At 43.3% G+C, this 22,457-nt stretch overlaps 1 protein-coding gene across 1 annotated transcript; it reads left to right on the forward strand.

Moving 5' to 3' along the window:
- Positions 1 to 309: 309 nt before the first annotated feature.
- LOC124001632 (zinc finger protein 777-like) lies at positions 310 to 16,024 on the forward strand. The gene is made up of 6 exons (XM_046308599.1): positions 310 to 855; positions 6,036 to 6,160; positions 6,360 to 6,533; positions 12,665 to 12,817; positions 13,213 to 13,324; positions 13,548 to 16,024. The coding sequence occupies exons 1-6, from the start codon at positions 561 to 563 to the stop codon at positions 14,498 to 14,500; spliced, it is 1,812 nt and encodes a 603-aa protein (XP_046164555.1). The 5' UTR covers positions 310 to 560; the 3' UTR covers positions 14,501 to 16,024.
- Positions 16,025 to 22,457: the final 6,433 nt, after the last annotated feature.

Below are 22,457 nucleotides of genomic sequence, written 5' to 3' on the forward strand. Positions count from 1 at the left end.
CCCTATGGGACTCCCAATCACGACCGGATGTGATACAGCCTGGATTCGAACAAGGAATTGTAGTGATGCCGCTTGCCCTGAGATGTAATGCTTTAGACCGTTGCGCCCGAGTGGCTGGTCAGCCCTTGCATCCTTAGCTTTGTCTATGAATTTGAGAGCGGCTACATTTTTCCAACCCTATCCCTAAGCTTTTTACAGAAACAGAAGATGAGACTTCCCTTATTGTTTCAAACACTGATTGGCGCTTTAATGTGTAACGTAATAAGCAGTACCTTATTTGGATTTCAAACAGCTCGCATACGTTTTTCATTTCACCACGCCCTTTGAGCAATGACGCGAACCAATAAGATCCTTTCTCTTATGTGTAAACGGAAGTGAACATTGACCAAGAACAACTCCCACGTTAGTGTTTTATTTTTGTTACTTAAGACATTTATTAACACACGGGAACAAAACATATTAATATTTTAACTGAAAGCCGTTTAATTCGTGTTGGAGACAGGACTTGCTTGATATATGTTTTCTAAGTAACGCTAGCTAGCTGCTAACATCAGCTAACAATGCCAATGGATAACTTTAACGGTTTGGGCTTTCACACTCAAATAGCCTCCATTATGGAGATGCTAGCGAATGCAGCCGTTGCAGAGATATGTACACTCGTAGACAACGACTATGCAGTGTTTCGTCTGGAAATAACTCAAAGCCAGAAAGAAAACAGGGCATTGCGGAGGAAACTACAGCTACTGGACCTGAAGGTGGCACGGGAACGCGCAGAGAGGACCATTCGAGAGCGCACCCTCGCCAGTCGTACCAGTAGTGTCAAGATCCTTGATCGGTACAGAGGAATGGCAAGAGGTACATTTTGCAGAAGGCGGGGGCTGTCGCCCCGTTCTTGTCTTCATATAACTCGGTGCCTGTTGCCCGGTTCTCCTCTGCATATGTGTTCAGATGTATTAACCAGAATTTGGTCTTGGGTCAGTTTTTGGACAGTATGCAATAATTCCCCAGATTACTACACTACATGACCAAAAGTATGTGGACTCCTGCTTGTCGAACATCTTATTCCAAAATCATGGGCATTAATATTAGAGGTCGACCGATTGTGATTTTTCAACGCCATTACCGATTTATTGGAGGCCCAAAAAAGCCGATACCGATTAATCGGCCAATTTATTTTATTTGTAATAGTGACAATTACAACAATACTGAATGAACACTTATTTTAACTTAATATAATACATGAATAAAATCAATTTAGCCTCAAATAAATAATGAAACATGTCCAATTTGGTTTAAATAATGCAAAAACAAAGTGTTGGAGAAAGTAAAAGTGCAATATATGCCATGTAAGAAAGCTAACGTTTAAGTTCCTTGCTCAGAACATGAGAACATATGAAAGCTGGTGGTTCCTTTTAACATGAGTCTTCAATATTCCCAGGTAAGAAGTTTTAGGTTGTAGTAATTATAGGACTATTTCTCTCTATACCATTTGTATTTCATTAACCTTTGACTATTGGATGAACTTATAGGCACTTTAGTATTGCCAGTGTAACAGTATAGCTTCCTTCCCTCTCCTCGCTCCTCCCTGGGCTCGAACCAGGAACACATCGACAACAGCCACCCTTGAACAACCACTCCAAGGCTCAGAGCGAGCAAGTGACATTTGAAACGCTATTAGCGCGCGCTAACTAGCCAGCCATTTCACTTCGGTTACACCAGCCTCATCTCGGGAGTTGGTATGCTTGAAGTCATAAACAGCGCAATGCTTGACGCACAACGAAGAGCTGCTGACAAAACACACGAAAGTCCTGTTTGAATTAATGTTTACACGCCTGCTTCTGCCTACCACCGCTCAGTCAGATACTTAATGCTTTTATGCTCAGTCAGATTATACGGTTGACAACTCCATTGTGTCCTCCTCCCAGAGCGCTAAGAACCTTGGTGTGATCCTGGACGACACCCTGTCGTTCTCAACCATGCTCTACAACATCCGCAGAGTACGACCCTGCCTCACACAGGAAGCGGCGCAGGTCCTAATCCAGGCACTTGTCATCTCCCGTCTGGATTACTGCAACTCGCTGTTGGCTGGGCTCCCTGCCTGTGCCATTAAACCCCTTCAACTCATCCAGAACGCCGCAGCCCGTCTGGTGTTCAACCTTCCCAAGTTCTCTCACGTCACCCCGCTCCTCCGTTCTCTCCACTGGCTTCCAGTTGAAGCTCGCATCCGCTACAAGACCATGGTGCTTGCCTACGGAGCTGTGAGGGGAACGGCACCTCAGTACCTCCAGGCTCTGATCAGGCCCTACACCCAAACAAGGGCACTGCGTTCATCCACCTCTGGCCTGCTCGCCTCCCTACCACTGAGGAAGTACAGCTCCCGCTCAGCCCAGTCAAAACTGTTCGCTGCTCTGGCCCCCCAATGGTGGAACAAACTCCCTCACGACGCCAGGACAGCGGAGTCAATCACCACCTTCCGGAGACACCTGAAACCCCACCTCTTTAAGGAATACCTAGGATAGGATAAGTATTCCCTCCCCCCCCCCCTTTAAGATTTAGATGCACTATTGTAAAGTGACTGTTCCACTGGATGTCATAAGGTGAATGCACCAATTTGTAAGTCGCTCTGGATAAGAGCGTCTGCTAAATGACTTAAATGTAAATGTAAATGTAAATTATACGCAACGCGTGACACGCTAGATAATATCTAGTAATATCATCAACCATGTGTAGTTAACTGGTGATTATGATTGATTGATTGTTTTTTATAATTTAAGTTGAACTTTTTATGGCTGCAGGGGCAGTATTGAGTAGCTTGGATGAAAAGGTGCCCATTGTAAATGGCCAGCTCCTCAGTCTTAGTTGCTAATATATGCATATTATTAGTAGTATTGGATAGAAAACATTCTGAAGTTTATAAAACTGTTTGAATTATGTCTGTGAGTATAACAGAACGTGATAAATTCCAATTCCTGTTTGTATTTTGTTCTGGGGGTGGCAGATTTTCAACCAAGCTCTCATTGAAATTACAGCGAGATATGGATGAGTTTTCACTTCCTACGCCTTCCACTAGATGTCAATAGAACTTTGTCTGATGACTCTAATGTGAAGGAGGGTCGAATGAGACAGGAAATGGTCACCACTGCCACGAGTTGACCATGCTTTCACCATGCGCGTTCACAGGGGAAGGACCTGCGTTCCACCGGTCATCTGAAGTCATTCTAATTCTCCGGTTGGAACGTTATTCAATATATATGTAAACAACATTCTAAAGATTGATTCAGTACATCGTTTGACATGTTTCTACTGACTGTTACAGAACGTTTGGACATTTCGTCACGTTATAGTGGACACGCTTTGTGACTTTAGAATTGTTTACCAAACGCGCTAACCAAAGTAGCTAATTGGACATAAATAACGGACATTTTAGAACAAATCAAGCATTTATTGTGGACCTGGGATTCCTAGGACTGCATTCTGATGAAGTTCATCAAAGGTAAGGAAACATTAATTATGTATTTTCTGTTCTGAGCTCCATCTCAGATTATTGCATGGGTTGCTTTTTCTGTTAACTTAAATAAAAAATCTGACACAGCAGTTGCATTAAGGAGAGGTATATCTAAAATTCCATGTGTATAACTTGTATTATCATCTACATTTATGAGTATTTCTGTTGAAACGATGTGGCTATGCAAAATCACTTGATGTTTTTGGAACTAGTGAATTTAATACGCCAAAAATGGCTGTGCTTATTGTGATTTGGTGGAGACCTAACATAATCGTTTGTAATGCTTTTTCTGAAAAGCATATTTGAAATCGGACACTTTGGTGGGATTAACAAGAAGATTAAGTTTAAAATGATATAAAACACATGTATGTTTTAGGAATTGTAATTATGAGATTTCTGTGGTTTGAATTTGGCGCCCTCTATTTTCACTGGTAGTTGTCATATCGATCCCGTTAGCGGGATTGCAGCCATAACAAGTTAATGCTAGCTAGCAACTTACCTTGGTTTACTGCATTCGCGTAACAGGCAGTCTCCTTGTGGAGTGCAAGGAGGCAGGTCGTTATTGCGTTGGACTAGTTAACTGTAAAGTTGCAAGATTGGATCCCCCGAGCTGACAAGGTGAAAATCTGTCTTTCTGCCCCTGAACGAGGCAGTTAACCCACCGTTCCTAGGCCGTCATTAAAAATAAGAATGTGTTCCTAACTGACTTGCCTAGTTAAATAAAGATTAAATAAAGGTGTAAAAAAATAATTAAAAATCTGCAAAATCGGTGTCAAAAATACCGATTTCCGATTGTTATGAAAACTTGAAATCTAATCGGTCGACCTCTAATTAATATGGAGTTGGTCCCCCTTTGCCTCATGAGCTTAGTTCAACTGTCTAACCCAATCAGAACCAAACATATACAATTGTTTTATTCCAATATTTGTAAACAAAGTAAATGTAAACAAACACTATATAGACTCAAAACATGGTTAAAACTAGAATTGTGATATAATGGATGGTCAGTCCTTGCATCCATAGCAAAAGTGGTTACATTTTTCCAATCCCTTCCCTCAGCTTGACATTGCCCTATGTAGGGTGCCATCTTTCAGATGGGACGTTAAACAGGTGTCCTGACTATCTGTGGTCACTAAAGATCCCATGGCACTTATCGTAAGAGTAGGGGTGTAGCTATACCCCAGGTCGTTGCTGTAAATGAGAATGTGTTCTCAGTCAACTTACCTGGTAAAACAAGGGTTTAATAAATAAATAATAAATAACAGCCTCCACTTTTCTGTGAAAGCTTTCCACTAGATGTTCAAACATTGCTGCTGGGACTTGCTTCCATTCAGCCACAAGAGCATTAGTGAGATAGGGTACTGATGTTGGGCGAGTAGGCCTGGTTAACAGTTGGCGTTCCAATTCATCCCAAAGGTGTTTGATGGGGTTGAGGTCAGGGGTCTGTGCAGACCAGTCAAGTTCTTCCACACCGATCTCGACAAACCATTTCTATATGGACCGCTTTGTGCACAGTGGCATTGTCATGCTGAAACTTGAAAGGGCTTATTCCAAACTGTTGCCACAAAGTTGGAAGTACATAATCGTCTAGAATGTCATTGTTAAATCAATTTAAATGTTTTTTTTTTGTCACATGCACCGACCTTACAGTGAAATGCTTACTTACAAGCCCCTAACCAACAATGCAGTTTTAAGAAAAATACGTGTTAAGAAAGTATTTACTAAAATGATGTCGTTCAATTGGTAATATTCCTTTTTGTCTTCTTCTAATGCCTCTTAAGTGGAAAGTCATCTAAAAGTAATTGAAAGTAATCAGATTACGTTACTGAGTTTGGGTAATCCAAAAGTTACGTTACTGATTACAATTTTGGACAGGGAACTCATTCCCGATTACATTTAGAAAGTAACCTACCCAACCCTGAATATTCTAACCAGATGCGCACAGCTTTTGGATGCAGATTGCAGAATAAAAGCAGGTCACCCAGTCATCAGTCAGCGCCACAAAGAAACATTCATTGGTTGTTGTAACCACAGCAATATATTTTTGGGTTGTCGTACACTTAGTGTTGTTTTGATTATTGCTTGAACAGTCACCAACATTATATTTGGTTGTGATCTTTGTACAATGTCTACTTTGGATGGAGCAGTTGTTAGCCTGAATGCTGATGTTCGTTCACATAGGCTGTAGCAAAGTTAGCCAAAGAGCCATTTTACTGGGCCAAGTTGAAGTGTTTTTTTAAAAGTATAATGCAGTTGATTTGAGATGATGACACAAATGTTATATTAAGCAGGACATTCATATGAGCCTTATAATCCAAAAGTAGTTTGCAATGCATTCATAAGAAATATGTAAATAGATAATTTTTTGGGGGGGTGGGCGGCGTTCTATGACAACTCCGCCGTGTTCTGCAACCAAATTGTGCATGTCGCCCTCGTGCAGCAATGTTTGCAAACACAGAAAGGGGTCTATATACCTTTGAGTAGACAATAGCTAACCTAACAACCTATTTTCCCCCAATCACTTTCTCAGGTGAAGGACATCTCACTGGAGGCCACAGGCGCTTTGAGAACCCAGCGGGACACGATACATGGAGAGATGACCAACCAATCACTGTTGATGAGGGGAGTGGAACATTAACCCAGCACGTGATAGAGGTTAGGGTAACATTGTTGCATTAATAATTACAAGTACTTTGTAAATCAAATGTGGCTGATTTATTTCAGAAAGTCTCCACTCAGCTATTTACTTGCTTACATGCACATCTGCCATAGGGGAGCTTGTGAGACTTCCCTAGGACATTGTTATCCAATTGTACTCATGTACCAGTAATAACCTCTTCTCTTCTTGTGTCAGTATGCAGATGCAGAGACTGCAGGTCCTGGGGTCAAGCTGGAAAGGTCTGGAGGAGAGCAAGCTCCACTGCACAGCAGAAACATCAAAACTGGAGTGGCTGGAGCAACCCCAGTTGCCACAGAGGACCCCACCACCACCCCAGTGCAGCCCAGGACCCGACGCAGCATGACGGAGGTCAGTGGAACGCAGATCGCCGTCCTCAAATCAGAAACAGACACCCAGGCTTTAACTGTAACACACAGGCCCTTACACACAGGATCTGACCACAGATCAGACTCAGAGAGACTGGGTCTGGGGAGACTGGGCTGTCCTCTTGGTATTTCACCAGAGCCAGAGGACATTTCATTCCCATGGGGATGGTGATACGTTAGAAACTGGTGGTGGTGATCCTGCTTGTTCTTTCACTACAGTGAAGGACCCTGGCAACATGCACTTGGGTTTAGAGACACAGACTGATTTAGAGGGGACTGGAACCGGTACAGTAGTAGTGTATACTCTGAAGGGTGCCAAGATAAGAAAGGGGAGGGTCTGGTCGTAGATGAAGTGACTGTGAAGTTCCTACAACATGGAATGCAGATAATCACCTAGGTGACAGACACTCACAGGGCAGAGATTTCTTAGATTACAGGGAAAGCTTCGATAAATGTCACGAAACGTGTTGAGGGATCCAGTGTCCACCGCGATGGGGCCATGTCCTTTTCGATCAGGTATTTAACTCAAACGACATGCCTAGAGCTCAGGCTCAGGGAGTCGGAGCCACATCAGGCAATCGTAAAGAAAACTGGTCTTCTGCATGTTCTGTAACAAAGGCTTCAGCTGCCCCCAGAAGGTGGAGATCCACAAGAGGGTCCCTACGGGAGAAACCCTACAGCTGTACACAGTATCACATGCGCTTCTTCGAAGCTGGCACCCTGAAGAAGTATCAGAGGGTCCACACAGGGATGAAACGCTACAGCTGCCCCCACTGTGAGAAGCGGTCCTGCCACCAGCACCATCTGAAGAGGCACCTGAAGGTCCACGCGGGAGAGAGGTCGTTCGCCTGTACGCTAAGGGAATGGAAAATAAGTCTGGAAACATAGCAGATTGGCAAACATTCAGCAAATTGAGAAATCATGTAACTAAACTAAACAAAAAGAAGAAGAAACTATATACAATGGAACAAAGATAAATTATATAAAGAATTATAATAAAAAGCTTTGGATTTCTTAGCTTTAATGCCTTTAACTCGGCTCCATCCTTCATTAAGGCTGATGGCTCATTCATAACAAAACCCTTTGATATTGCCAACTACTTTAATAACGTTTTTGTTGACAAGATTAGCATGACATGCAAACAAGAAATGCTGAGCCTTCATATTCATGCATAACACACTAAATTATGAAAGACAAGCGCTGTAGCTTTGAATCCTGCAAAGTTAGTGTGGAAGAGATTTAATTTTTAAGTGTGATCTATAAATAAGGACAAACCACCTGGAACTGACTACCTGGATGGTAAATTACTGAGGTTTGTTGCGGAATATATTGTGACTCCTATCCTAGACATTCAATCTAAGCCTAGAAGACAGTGTGCCCTCAGGCCTGGAAGGAGGCAAAGGTCATTCCGCTGCCCAAAAATAGCAAAGCACCTTCGACCAAATACTATGTTATTTTACAGAAAACAAATTAACAACAGACTTTCAGCATGCTTATAGGGAAGGGCACTCAACATACTCGGCACTGACATGACTGATGACAATAAATTGTTAAGAAGATTGTGGGAGTTGTTTTGTTAGACTTTGATCATAACATATTGCTGAAAAAACATAGGTGTTATGGATTAATATCCTCTGCCTTATGGATGGACAGTTATCAATCCAATAGAACAGTGTGTTTTCTTTAATGGAAGCCTCTCTAATGCAAATTTGATTTAGTGCGGTGTACCGCAGGGCAGCCGGCTTGGACCATTATTGTTTTCTGTGTTTGACTTATGACATTCCACTGACTTTGAATAAAGCCTGTTTGTCCATGTACAACGACGACTCAACAGAATACACTGCTGGTGCAAAATAAATAACTGACACCCTTAACATAGAGCTCCAGTCAGTTTTAGAATTTGGTAACTAGCAGTAGTCTGGTGCTAAATATCTCAAACTAAAATCATAATTTCTGGTTAAAAATCACTGGCTCAACCTTAAACCTCATTTGGATCTATTATTGAAAAATGTGGCAATTGAGCAAGTTGAAGAGACTAAACTGCACCTAGACTACTTTCCTGTTGTGTGGTCAGGTGCGGCAAAGAAGAACATAGGCAAATTGCAGTTGGTCCAAAACAGAGCAGCAGGTTTTGCACTTACATGTACACAGATGGCGAATGTCAAAGTTGAGGAGAGATTGACTACGTCACTGTTGGTCTTTGTGCGAGATGTTGATGCGTTGAAGGTACCAAACTATCTGTTCAAGCAGTTGGCACACAGTAACTTATCTGTATCACACAAGGCATGCAACCGGAGGTCTCGTCAGTCTCCAGGTCCAGAACATAGGCTGGGAAACACACAGTATTAAATCGAGCCATGACTAAATTGAACTCTCTGCCACCCCAGGTAACTCAAGATAATTAAAAAAACAGATGAAAGTACAACAGTGATTGTAAAGAGACACACAGACAATTCTATTCATTTTGTATTGAATTACGTATTGTATTATGCATATGATACGTGGTTGGGATACGACTGTGATATGTGGTCTCGCCTGACTATCTTAAGATGAATGCACTTGCTGTGGGTCACTCTGGATGGGTGCATCTGCTGAATGACTCAATTGTAATGTAAATGTATGTATGTACACTGATCAAAAATATAAATGCAACATGTAAAGTGTTGGTCCCATGTTTCATGAGCTGAAATAAAATATAACATTTTCCATACGCACAAAAAGCTTATTTCTCTCAAATTTTCTGCACAAATTTGTTTACATCCCTGTTAGTGAGCATTTCTCCTTTGCCAAGATAATACATCCATCTGACAGGTGTGGCATATCAAGAATCTGATTAAACAGCATGATCATTACACAGGTGCCCCTTGTGCTAGGGACAATAAAAGGCCACTCTAAAATGTGCAGTTTTGCACAACACAACACAATGCCACAGATGTCTCAAGGGAGCGTGCAATTTGCATGTTGACGGCAGGAGTGTCCACCAGAGCTTTTGCCATAGAATTTAATGTTCAATTCTCTACCATAAGCCACCTCCAACGTTGTTTTTAGAGAATTTGGCTGTATGTCCAACCGGCCTCATAACTGCAGATCACATCGTGTGGGCTGCTATAGTGAATAGAGTTCCCCATGGTGGCGGTGGGCTTATGGTATGAGCAGGCATAAACTACGGACAACGAACACAACTGTATTTTATCAATGGCAATTGGAATGCACAAAAATACCATAATGAGCTCTTGAGGTCCATTTTTATGAAGGTATCTGTGACCAGTTGTGAAATCCATAGATTAGGGCCTAATGAATGTATTTCAATTAAGTGATTTCCTTATATGATCTGTAACTCAGTAAAATCTATACAATTGTTGCATTTATAATTTTGTTCAGTATATATTTATGTATATCATGTATTTTATTTGTTGTTGTGTTTTCTGCTTGGACCCCAGGAAGAGTCACCGCTGCCTTAACAGCAGCTCATTTTGGATCCTAATAAAATACGAAATAAAAAACTAAACAGCAGTAGTGTGTCCTTTTCTGCAACAACTAAGAGGGTTGTGTGATATAAGGCATATAAGCCTAAAAAGTCTAACATATTGCGTTTGTACTGTGTAAGTTATATGATGTTCACAAATGCCTATTTTAAATGCCTATTATTACTTTCATTAAACTACTTGATGTTTTTCCCAAGATGCTTTTAACGAGAAAATGAAAGTAGTTTATCAAGTTCATGCAGAATTGTAGTTGACATGTATGTGGTTTTCAGATGGTGTATTCAAAACTTGTTTATGTTTAATAAACACAAAATGGGACTTTTCATTCTAAGACTCATTGAGACTCTCTTTAGTATACATCACATATGATCTCACCCTATTCTGCATACACACGACAGTAGTTTTACCTTTTAATCAATATACACTTACTAAATATACATTACACACCCACACACTAACAAACACCTAATGTACACCTCAAAATAGTTTAGTCAGGTTTAACTAATGATGGCTTTTGACTTGTCACAGCTGACTTATTTACCCTCAAAATATTTACACCGAGAGCACAAAAAATTAGAAACACAATTAGGAACACTAAGATCAAATCAATTTTTCTTGGTCACATACACATGGTTAGCAGATGTTATTGCGAATGTAGCGAAATGCTTGTGTTTCTAGTCTGACAGTGCAGTGATATCTAACAAGTAATCTAACAATTCCCCAACAACTACTTAATACACACAAATCTACAGTGCCTTGCGAAGGTATTGGGCCCCCTTGAACTTTGCGACCTTTTGCCACATTTCAGGCTTAAAACATAAAGATATAAAACTGTATTTTTTTGTGAAGAATCAACAAGTGGGACACAATCATGAAGTGGAACGACATTTATTGGATATTTCAAACTTTTTTAACAAATCAAAAACTGAAAAATTGGGCGTGCAAAATTATTCAGCCCCCTTAAGTTAATACTTTGTAGCGTCACCTTTTGCTGTGATTACAGCTGTAAGTCGCTTGGGGTATGTCTCTATCAGTTTTGCACATTGAGATACTGAAATTTTTTCCCATTCCTTCTTGAAAAACGGCTCGAGCTCAGTGAGGTTGGATGGAGAGCATTTGTGAACAGCAGTTTTCAGTTCTTTCCACAGATTCTCGATTGGATTCAGGTCTGGACTTTGACTTGGCCATTCTAACACCTGGATATGTTTATTTTTGAACCATTCCATTGTAGATTTTGCTTTATGTTTTGGATCATTGTCTTGTTGGAAGACAAATCTCCGTCCCAGTCTCAGGTCTTTTGCAGACTCCATCAGGTTTTCTTCCAGAATGGTCCTGTATTTGGCTCCATCCATCTTCCCATCAATTTTAACCATCTTCCCTGTCCCTGCAGAAGAAAAGCAGGCCCAAACCATGATGCTGCCACCACCATGTTTGACAGTGGGGATGGTGTGTTCAGGGTGTTGCTTTTACGCCAAACATAATGTTTTGCATTGTTGCCAAAAAGTTCAATTTTGGTTTCATCTGACCAGAGCACCTTCTTCCACATGTTTGGTGTGTCTCCCAGGTGGCTTGTGGCAAACTTTAAACAACACTTTTTATGGATATCTTTAAGAAATGGCTTTCTTCTTGCCACTCTTCCATAAAGGCCAGATTTGTGCAATATACGACTGATTGTTGTCCTATGGACAGAGTCTCCCACCTCAGCTGTAGATCTCTGCAGTTCATCCAGAGTGATCATGGGCCTCTTGGCTGCATCTCTGATCAGTCTTCTCCTTGTATGAGCTGAAAGTTTAGAAGGACGGCCAGTTCTTCGTAGATTTGCAGTGGTCTGATACTCCTTCCATTTCAATATTATCGCTTGCACAGTGCTCCTTGGGATGTTTAAAGCTTGGGAAATCTTTTTGTATCCAAATCCGGCTTTAAACGTCTTCACAACAGTATCTCGGACCTGCCTGGTGTGTTCCTTGTTCTTCATGATGTTCTCTGCGCTTTTAACGGACCTCTGAGACTATCACAGTGCAGGTGCATTTATACGGAGACTTGATTACACACAGGTGGATTGTATTTATCATCATTAGTCATTTAGGTCAACGTTGGATCATTCGTAAGGCACTGTAAGTAAAGTGATGGAAAAACCTCAATTTGTAGGGGAATGGGCTCTACAAGTCATCTACAAGCATCCCACAGGGATGCTGGCCCATTTTGACTCCAATGCTTCCCACAGTTATGTCAAGTTGGCTGGATGTCAGGTGGTGGACCATTCTGTTGAGCGTGAAAAACCCAGCAGCGTTGCAATTCTTGACACACTCAAATTGGTGCGCCTGACACCTACTACCATGCCCCTTTCAAAGGCACTTACGTCTTTTGTCTTGCCCCTTCACCCTCTGATTGGCACACATACACATTCCACGTCTCAATTATCTCAAAGCTTGAAAATAATTTCTTGAGCCGGAATTGTTTCTCTCCGATTTCATCGTGGGGGACAATGAAGTCATTCTGTAACTACAGTATAGGACTCAAACGTAGTGGGGATGGGTAAACACTCCATGTTGAAAGTGTGTTTATTATCTGTGTGTATATACCTGAGGGAGTGTATGTCTGTGTAATCTGTATCACCTGTCTATTCCAGGAGGAGGAGGGCCCAGAGGTGCTTTTGGTGAAGGATGAGGGGAGTGAGGAGGGTATGGGGAACATGGTCATGGAGGACAACCAGACTACACCTCCTCCTGAACCCACAGAGGAACCAGCTGAGCAGCACAAGACCACATACAGCATCACTGAGGTGAGCCCACTGTAAACTACTGTCTGCATGATATTAGGTCAGAGCTCGGATCCACAAAGCCTCTCATTGCATGAGTGCTGGTCTAGGATCAGTTTAGCCTTTTAGATCATAATGAATAAGACTATGTAGACAGGTGGGGACATGATCCTCGATCAGTATTTCTACTCTGAGACTCTTTGTGGATACGGGTCCTGGTCTTAATTCATTTTGTATGAAGTGTGGGACCATGTCTTTGAATTATCAAACCATTAAAGAGTATCAAGTAATACAATCAACTAACATGTTTGCATAGTACTCATAGAAATCCCTCATTGCCCAATCAGAAGCTGCTTCATAGCAGGATGCTCGTATCAGATTTCTTGATCCAACATCCTCTCACTCTGTATCTCTTACAGTCAGTAGACATGGAGGATGGGAAGCCTGATCTGCTGATAGTCAAAGAGGAGACAATAGAAGATGAACCAGAGAGTATTGACCTGCTGAGTCAACTAAAGATGGGGGAGCAAGGTAAGAGAGAAATACATATAGCCTACATACAGTAATAGATCTTCAATGGGAATACCACCTGGCTATAATTTTTTTCATTTTCTTCATTCATCAAATTAAATCAATTCAACTTGTGCTTACATACAAAAACACACAATGTATGAACTTGACCAGATAATAGACTCCATATGTAGAGTTTTCTCTGCCATGTTTGTAAAGTCTGTTTTCTAACCTCTTCCTGCAGGTGGTTGGCTGGAGGCTAACAGAGGAGACTGGGTAGCCATCTTGGATTCCCCCTACCAGGAAGGTGCAGCCAAGGGGCCTGGGGACAACATTACTGAGCAGGCGAGGACCAGAGGCGACATAGTGGAAGTCAGTGGATGGGACAGCGTCCTCAACTCTGGGCTGGGGAACAACGCTGTTAACCACAACCATAAACAGACAGTCGGACACAAAACAACTTCCGAACTTAGTCTCCATGACAACAGACTGGCTGAGACCAGGGCGAGACGTAGATTTGGAGGTGTCCCTATTCGGCTGGCGAGAACAGACACAGACTCGGCTAACGATGCTCCATCCTGCTCCTATAGTTGTGATTCAGAGAGACTGATGGCACTTCAGGTTGACCCCCAAACAGGCGGTGCCTTCATCCTGCCTTCTATAGGATCTATCAACTGGAACATGGACCCTGCGACAACACAGACACTCCCTGGCCTTTGTCCTCCTGACACTATCCTAATGTTAAACCAGACCTCAGACAATGCCAGTTCCTCAACACCAAATGGCTACACAAGCCCATTGACAAATGAGAGTAATAGAGATGGAGTCAGTAAAGGTGGCAGCGCCAAAGAGAAGCGCTTCCCGTGTTCATTCTGTGGGAAAGCCTTCAGTTTCCCCAAACAGGTGGAGATCCACCAGAGGATGCACACGGGGGAGAAACCATTCGGCTGCCAACTGTGCCGGGCCAGTTTCTCCGACTCTTCCAACCTGAAGAGGCACCAGAGGGTCCACACAGGGGAGAAACCCCACAGCTGCCCCCAGTGTGAGAAGAGGTTCTCCCGCCAGGACCAGCTGAAGATGCACCTGAAGGTCCACACGGGAGAGAGGCCGTTCGCCTGTACGCACTGTGGGAAGAGGTTCTCAGAGAGGAGCTACCTCAGAATACACCAGCAGAAAATGCACATGGCCCATGTATAGAGTATAGGGACATGTAACGTAGTATTAGTAAGTTTGTTAATTCTGTTGGTGTTGGATGTAGAAGGAACTGGATGAGGTGAACTGAGGAAAGAATTAGTAGATGATATGGTGATGATGGTTGGTGTGATGGCGTCTGTAAAAATGCTTCACTGATAAAAAGGGACGACCTTGTCCTATTGTTTGAATTTTGGTGTTTTATAATGAGGAAATGTTTACTTGAAATGAAGCTGTGTGTAATGTAATGTTAAACCTTTTCCAAAGTATTCTAAAATTAATTTGATCAAAGTGGGGTGGGGGTACCAGATTTACAGAAAATATCAATTGTGATCATACAAGTTGTTCTACAAATCAAATCTTTTTAATTACTCATTTTAAAGCAGTCTTTTTAATTACATTTTTTTTAATCGTCACTTTGTCTAATAATTCACTGTGTGTTTATTTTTTTAAATAGAATGCCAAAATATATTTTTTATCATTTATTTCCCTGAGTCTCCACTGAAATGCTCAGTCTGATCGTGTGGAAGTTAAGAATCAAATTTGAATATGAAATGATATATTTACATACACAGTCCTGATTGGCTGATAGGAAGGGTGTAGATAACTTCCACAGGTGTGTAGGTTACTTTGTCTTGTAATCAAAACAAAAGTAATCTTAATATCATTGTTGTACGTTTTCCAATAGGTCACCAGAAGATGCAGGGCCAGAACAGACTTTTTACATGGTGGACCATCCTGGCCTATACCCTGTCTGCTGTGTACTGTAGATATGTGGTAGTGGTGGAGTAGGGGCCTGAGGGCACACAGTGTGTTGTGAAATCTGTGAATGTGTTGTAATGTTTTTATTGTATAAACTGCCTTAATTTTGATGAACCCCAGGCAGCAGCTAATGGGGATCCATAATAAATAAAACAATTAATTGCAGAATGCAATGATTATCTACAGGGCAGTATATATGGTATAATCTTCAGTATCATCAATAAAGCATAGAATCAATCAGATCAAGCGTTAACTGGCGATACCGGATGTTTTTGTGGTGTCTGAGGTGGAACTGCGTTGCAGCTGTCAAATCGGTGAGCAGCTGCTCTTGTGATTATGGTCACGAAGCCACACCCGCCCCCTCGATTTAGTTCAAGACAAGAAAGTGTAGACTATGTAGAAATAATTACATTCAACTTGAAAAATCATTCAACTAAATAATGAGGATCTCTATCATCCTAATCGAGGTGTAGATTACATTTTACATTCCAGTGTTCAAACTTGTAAACAAGGCTGTATATCATTTCTGTTAATGCGACTGCGTGCAGCCAATGGCAATGTCCGCTTTAGTTATAATGCTAGGAGCCTCTTGTGGATTTGACAGCTCTAACACAGTTCCGCCTCCGACACCACCAAAATAACTGCTATGTGAATGTCGACAACATTTTACGAAATAGACTCTGTGATGATACTGGAGATGATAACTGATTTACATTTTTCAAATGAATACACATTTTGGAATGTTTTGCTGTTGAAAGTAAATAAAGAAACCAGACTGCAATGAAAGATTGTTGTCATTCTTCATAAATGATCCTTTCAGTTATTGACATAACATAATAAACAGACCGTAAAAAGGGTTATGATGAAAGTCTAAATCATGGCATGTAAGTGTCTTTTACAAGTTATGTGCTCAAGCCGGACGGATTACCAGGACGTGTACTCAAAAGCATGTGCGGACCAACTGACAAGTGTCTTCATTGACATTTCCAATCTCTCCCTGACCGAGTCTGTAATACCTACATGTTTCAAGCAGACCACCATAGTCCCTGTGCCCAAGAAAGCAAAGGTCACCTGCCTAAATGATTACCTCCCCGTAGCACTCATGTCGGTGAGCCATGAAGTGCTTTGAAAGGCTGGTCATGGCTCACACCACCACCATCATGCCGGAAACCCTAGACCCACTCCAATTTGCATACCACCCCAACAGATCCACAGATGACTCAATCGCACTCCACACTACCCTTTCCCACCTGGACAAAAGGAATACCTATGTGAGAATGCTGTTCATTGACTACAGCTCAGCGTTCAAAGACATAGTGCCCACGAAGCTCATCACTAAGCTAAGGACCCTGGGACTAAACACCTCCCTCTGCAACTGGATCTTGGACTTCCTGACAGACCGCCCCCAGGTGGTAAGGGTAGGCAACAACACATCTGTCATGCTAATCCTCAACACTGGGGTCCCTCAGGGGTGCGTGCTTAGTCCCCTCCTGTACTCCCTGTTCACCCACGACTGCGTAGCCAAGCACGACTCCAACACTCTCACTAAGTTTGCTGATGACACTACACTGGTAGGCCTGATTACCGACAACGATGAGACAGCCTATAGGGAGGAGGTCAGAGACCTGGCAGTGTGGTGCAATGTGAGCAAGACAAAGGAGTTGATCGTGGACTATAGGAAAAGGAGGGCCGTACAGGCCCCCATTAACATTGATGGGGATGTAGTAGAGCGGGTCGAGGGTTTCAAGTTCCTTAGTGTCCACATCACCAACAAACTATCATGGTCCAAACACACCAAGACTGTTGTGAAGAGGGCATGACAACACCTTTTCCCCCTCAGGAAAATGAAAAGATTTGGCATGGGTCCCCAGATCTTCGAAAAGTTTGACAGCTGCACCATCGAGAGCATCCTGACCGGTTGGATCACCGATATGGCAACTGCTCGGCATCTGACCGTAAGCCACTACAGAGGGAAAGCAGACCAAACCATGTTTTCCTCTAGGATTTTGCCTGTGCCTAGCTCTATTACCTTTCTTTTTATCCTAAAAAAACTCCTTAGTCCTTGCCGATGACAAGTATACCCATAACATGATGCAGCCACCACCATGCTTGAAAATATGAAGAGTGGTAATACGTGATGTGTTATGTTGGATTTTCCCCAAACATTATGTTTTGTATTCAGGCCAAAAAGTTATTTTCTTAGCCACAGTATTATTTTTCTTGCAGTATAAGTTTTCTTGCAGTATTACTTTAGTGCCTTATTAATTACTTACTACTCATTTTCAAGTGAAAATACCTACAAAGAAAAGATGAGCTTCTACTTTCGTAAACTTTTTTGCAATATGTAAAAAGACATTACATTTCTAACAAAATAAGAAGGATTTTTATTGTTAGATTAATAATTAATTATTAGATTAAACAAATATATAGGCCTACTGACAAAACACACTTGGGTAACAGATGCTGTGAGATAAAGGTTCAGGGAAGACTATTGAGCCCAGGTAACGTTAGCTAGCAGCAATCATAGCATACTTGCCAGCTTTAGCTTAAGTCAAGGTTAGAAAACTAGCTAGCTAGCGTGCTAGCTAATCCCCAAAAACTCAAGAGATTGAACGGAAAGTCTAGATGTAGATGCTAACTAGCTAGCCTACTTGGTAGGCCCAACAAAAACTCCAGCTAACGTTTTCTATCTAGTTAGCTACAGTTAGCTAGCAGCACTGGGCTAGCTGGCGAGCAAATTCTAGCTAACTACCTATGCTAAATCGTCCAGCTAAATTCATGTATCATAAAAAAAACTAAACAAATTGCATAGAAAACTTGCTTTCTATCTCCTGTGTTGACATTTTTGATCTACAACACTTTTGTTTCTTTCGCAGCAATTTTTCATGTCTGGATTTTGCACAATTACCTTCATTTCAACCCCATTCTTTGCACATTGTTACATGATGTCAGTGTCAACACGTGGGCAAGTTCAATGTTGGCGTTATTTCAAGTGTCTTGTGCAGATGGGCAGATCTTGACATGATGCCTTATTCCTGGGTTTAAATAATTGCAGCAATGCATCCCATCCAAAAGTGAGAATATTACTCAACAGTGAAAACCTTGCAAGGTTGCATGATGGAATAAAAGTTTGTCTAGCATCACATCACCAAAACCCCATATACTACCTACCATTGCATCCTGTATGCTCTTGTTGGCTGGTCCTCGCTACATATTCATCGCCAAACCCACTGGCTCCAGGTCATCTATAAGTATCTGCTAGGTAAAGCCCCACCTTATCTCAGCTCACTGGTCACCTTAGCAAAACCCACCCGTAGCACGCGCTCCAGCAGGTATTTCTCACTGGTCATCCACAAAGCCAACTCCTCTTTGGCCCCCTTTCCTTCCAGTTCTCTGCTGCCAATGACTGGAACAAATTGCAAAAATCACTGAAGCTGGAGTCTTACATCTCCCTCACTAACTTTAAGCATCAGCTGTCAGAGCAGCTGACCAATCATTGCACCTGTACACAGCCGATCTGTAAATAACCCATCCAACTACCTCATCCCCATATTTTTTTCTTCTTCTCCTTTGCACCCCATTATCTCTACTTGCACGTTCATCTTTTGCACATCTACCACTCCAGTGTTAATGCTAAATTGTAATTATTTTGCCACTATGGCCTATTTATTTATTGCCCTACCTCCCTAAACTTACTACATTTGCACACACTGTATACAGATTTTTCTATTGTGTTTTTGACTGTACGTTTGTTTATCCCATGTGTAACCCTGTGTTGTTTGTGTTGCACTGCTTTGCTTTATCTTGACCAGGTCACAGTTGTAAATGAGAACTTGTTCTCAACTGGCCTACCTGGTTAAATAAAGGTGAAATAATAAATACAAATATATTTTTAAAAAGCTAAGATTCTGGAATCTTTGGTAAATGTACAACTTGCTTTTTCTATCTGAGAAATGTATTTTGAATGTAAACCAATCAGGGTTTAGGCGTGGGCAGAGCACTACTACAGCAACCACTTTAGTTGTTAATGATCTTGTCAATGCTTTAGACACTAAAATAAATGTACTTCTTTGTTTGTGGACCTGTCAAAAGCCTTTGATACTGTTGATCATGCCATTTTATTGAATAAGTTGTCATCGATAGGCCTGAGCTCTGACGCCTGTTCATGGTTTCAGAACTCAGGCCATTGTGATTGATTGGATTATTAAGTCTGCATTTATTGAAGTACATAAAGGTGTACCACAGGGGTCAATCTGATAGAAATTGTAAACTTAATCTCCAGTGCATTCAGAATGTATTCAGACCCCTTGACTTTTTCCACATTTTGTTACATTACAGCCATATTTTTTACTTCTTCAATCTACACACAATACCCCATAATGACAAAGTTAAAACAGTTTTTTTAAAGACTTATTTACATAAGTATTCAGACCCTTTGCTATGAGACTCGAAATTGAGGTCATGTGCATCCTGTTCCATTGATCATCCTTGAGATGTTTCTACAACATAAATGGAGTCCACCTGTGGTAAATTCAATTGATTGGATATGATTTGGAAAGGCACACGAAATGAAATCAAATGTTATTGGTCACATACACATGTTTGGCAGATGTTATTGCATGTGTGGTGAAGTGCTTGTGCTTCTAGTTCTGACAGTGCAGCAATATCTAACAAGTAATATGTAACAATTTCACAACATATACCCAATACTGTCACGCCTTGGTCATTGTATCTTGTGTTTTTGTTATATGTTTGGGTAGGCCAGGGTGTGACATGGGTTTATATGTTGTATTTCGTATTGGGGTTGTATTAATTGGGAGTGTGTATTATTAGGGGTGTGTCTAGTTAGGCTTGGCTGCCTGAGGCGATTCCTAATTGGAGTCAGCTGATTCTAGTTGTCTCGGATTGGGAACCGTATTTAGGTAGCCTGAGTGCGTGTTGTATTTCGTGGGTGATTGTACCTGTCTTTGTGTTAGTCACCAGATAGGCTGTAATTAGTTTCACTCGTTTGTTGTTTTCGTATTTTCAGTTATTTCATGTACCGTATTTTCTTCATTAAAAGTCATGAGTAACCTACACGCTGCATTTCGGTCTGACTTTCTACAAACAACAGACGAAGATCATTACAGAATCACCCACCACGATTCACAGACCGAGCAGCGTGTGAACTGGCAGGAGCTAAAGGAGGACGATATGGACGGCAGAAGCAGGGATTATACGACGTGGGAAGAAATCGACAGGTGGGCGGCCGACCCAGAGCTAGTGCAAGAGCCCGCCTGGGATTCCCTACAGCAATGCGAAGAGGGCTATACACGGATGGAATCGAAAAGGAAAGCACGGCTATACAGAGCGAAAACCTTAGGTAACGGCGGAAAGCGCAGAGAGAGAGTGGCAGAGTCAGGAGTCGGACCTGAGCCTACTCTCCCTGTTAATTGTGAGGAGCAGCAATATGAGGACTTCTGGTCTTGGGAAATGATATTAGACGGAAAAGGACCCTGGGCGCAGCCGGGAGAATATCGCCGTCCCAAGGAGGAAATAGAAGTAGCTAAAGCGGAGAGGCGTGAGTATGAGGAGGCAGCACTGCGACGCGGTTGGAAACCGGAAAGTCACCCCAAAAAATTTATGGGGGGGAGCTAAAAGGGAGAATAGTTATGCCAGGTAGGAAACCTGCGCATACTCCCTGTGCTCACCATTGGGCTAGAGAGACCGGGCAGGCACCGTGTTATGCTATGGAGCGCACGGTGTTTCCAGTGCGGGTGCAGAGCCAGCTGCGACTCATACCAGCCCTTCCTATTGGCCGGGCTAGAGTGGGCATCGAGCCAGGTAAGCTTGGGCAGGCTCGGTGCTCAAGAGCTCCAGTGCACCTGCACGGTCCGGTCTATCCAGAGCCACCTATACACACCAGTCCTCCGGTAGCAGCTCCCCGCACCAGGCTTCCTGTGCGTGTCCTCGCGCCAGTACCACCAGTTCCAGCACCACGCACCAGGCCTCCAGTGCGCCTCGCCTGTTCAGCGCAGCCAGTGCTTTTCTCCCCTCCTGCGCTGCCGGAGTCTCCCGCTTGTTTAGCGCAACCAGAGCTGTTCTCTTCTCCTGCGCTATCGGAGTCTCCCGCCTGTTTAGCGCAGCCAGAGCCTTTCTCCTCTCCTGCGCTGCCGGAGTCTCCTGTCTGTCCAGCGCCACCAGTGCTCCCAGTCGGCCCAGCGCGTCCAGTGCGCCTCGCCTGTTCAGCGCAGCCAGAGCCTTTCTCCTCTCCTGCGCTGCCGGAGTCTCCTGTCTGCCCAGCGCCGCCAGTCGGCCCAGCGTCACCAGTCTGCCAGGATCCGCCAGAAGTGCCAGTCTGCCAGGATCCGCCAGAAGTGCCAGTCTACCAAGATCTTCTAGATCGGCCAGACAACCTTAATCATCCAGGTCCACCAGCCAGCCAGGATTTACCGGAGCCTACTACCTGTCTGAGCTTCCTCTCAGTACTGAGCTTCCTCTCAGTACTAGGCTCCCTCTCTGTACTGGGCTCCCTCTCAGTACCGAGCTTCCTCTCAGTACCGAGCTTCCTCTCAGTACCGAGCTTCCTCTCAGTACCGGGCTTCCTCTCAGTACCGGGCTTCCCCTCAGTACCGGGCTTCCCCTCAGTACCGGGCTTCCCCTCAGTACCGGGCTTCCCCTCAGTACCGGGCTTCCCCTCAGTACCGGGCTGCCCCTCTGTCCCGAGTTGCCCCTCTGTCCCGAGTTGCCCCTCTGTCCCGAGTTGCACCTCTGTCCCGAGTTGCCCCTCTGTCCCGAGTTGCCCCTCTGTCCCGAGCTGCCCCTCTGTCCCGAGCTGCCCCTCTGTCCCGAGCTGCCCCTCTGTCCCGAGCTGCCCCTCGGTCCCGAGCTGCCCCTCGGTCCCGAGCTGCCCCTCGGTCCCGAGCTGCCCCTCAGTTATGTGGGGATCAGGGTGAGGACTATTAGGCCATGGTCGGCGGAGAAGGTGGATTATCCTAGGACGCGAAGGGGAGGAACTAGGACATTTATGGAGTGGGGTCCACGTCCCGAGCCAGAACCGCCACCATGGACAGACGCCCACCCGGACCCTCCCTATGCTCTTGAGGTGCGTCCCGGAGTCCGCACCTTAGGCGGAGGGGGGGGGTTCTGTCACGCCTTGGTCATTGTATCTTGTGTTTTTGTTATATGTTTGGGTAGGCCAGGGTGTGACATGGGTTTATAT

Source organism: Oncorhynchus gorbuscha, linkage group LG17, assembly GCF_021184085.1.
Source record: "Oncorhynchus gorbuscha isolate QuinsamMale2020 ecotype Even-year linkage group LG17, OgorEven_v1.0, whole genome shotgun sequence".
NCBI classification, from domain to species: Eukaryota; Metazoa; Chordata; class Actinopteri; order Salmoniformes; family Salmonidae; genus Oncorhynchus; species Oncorhynchus gorbuscha.

Excerpts from the sequence above, each read along its gene's own strand:
- LOC124001632 (XM_046308599.1), top strand. The coding sequence starts at position 561 with ATGCCAATGGATAACTTTAACGGTTTGGGCTTTCACACTCAAATAGCC. Across the intron at positions 856-6,035 it reads GTACAGAGGAATGGCAAGAG|GTGAAGGACATCTCACTGGA; the intron begins GTACATTTTGCA and ends TCACTTTCTCAG. Across the intron at positions 13,325-13,547 it reads ACTAAAGATGGGGGAGCAAG|GTGGTTGGCTGGAGGCTAAC; the intron begins GTAAGAGAGAAA and ends CTCTTCCTGCAG.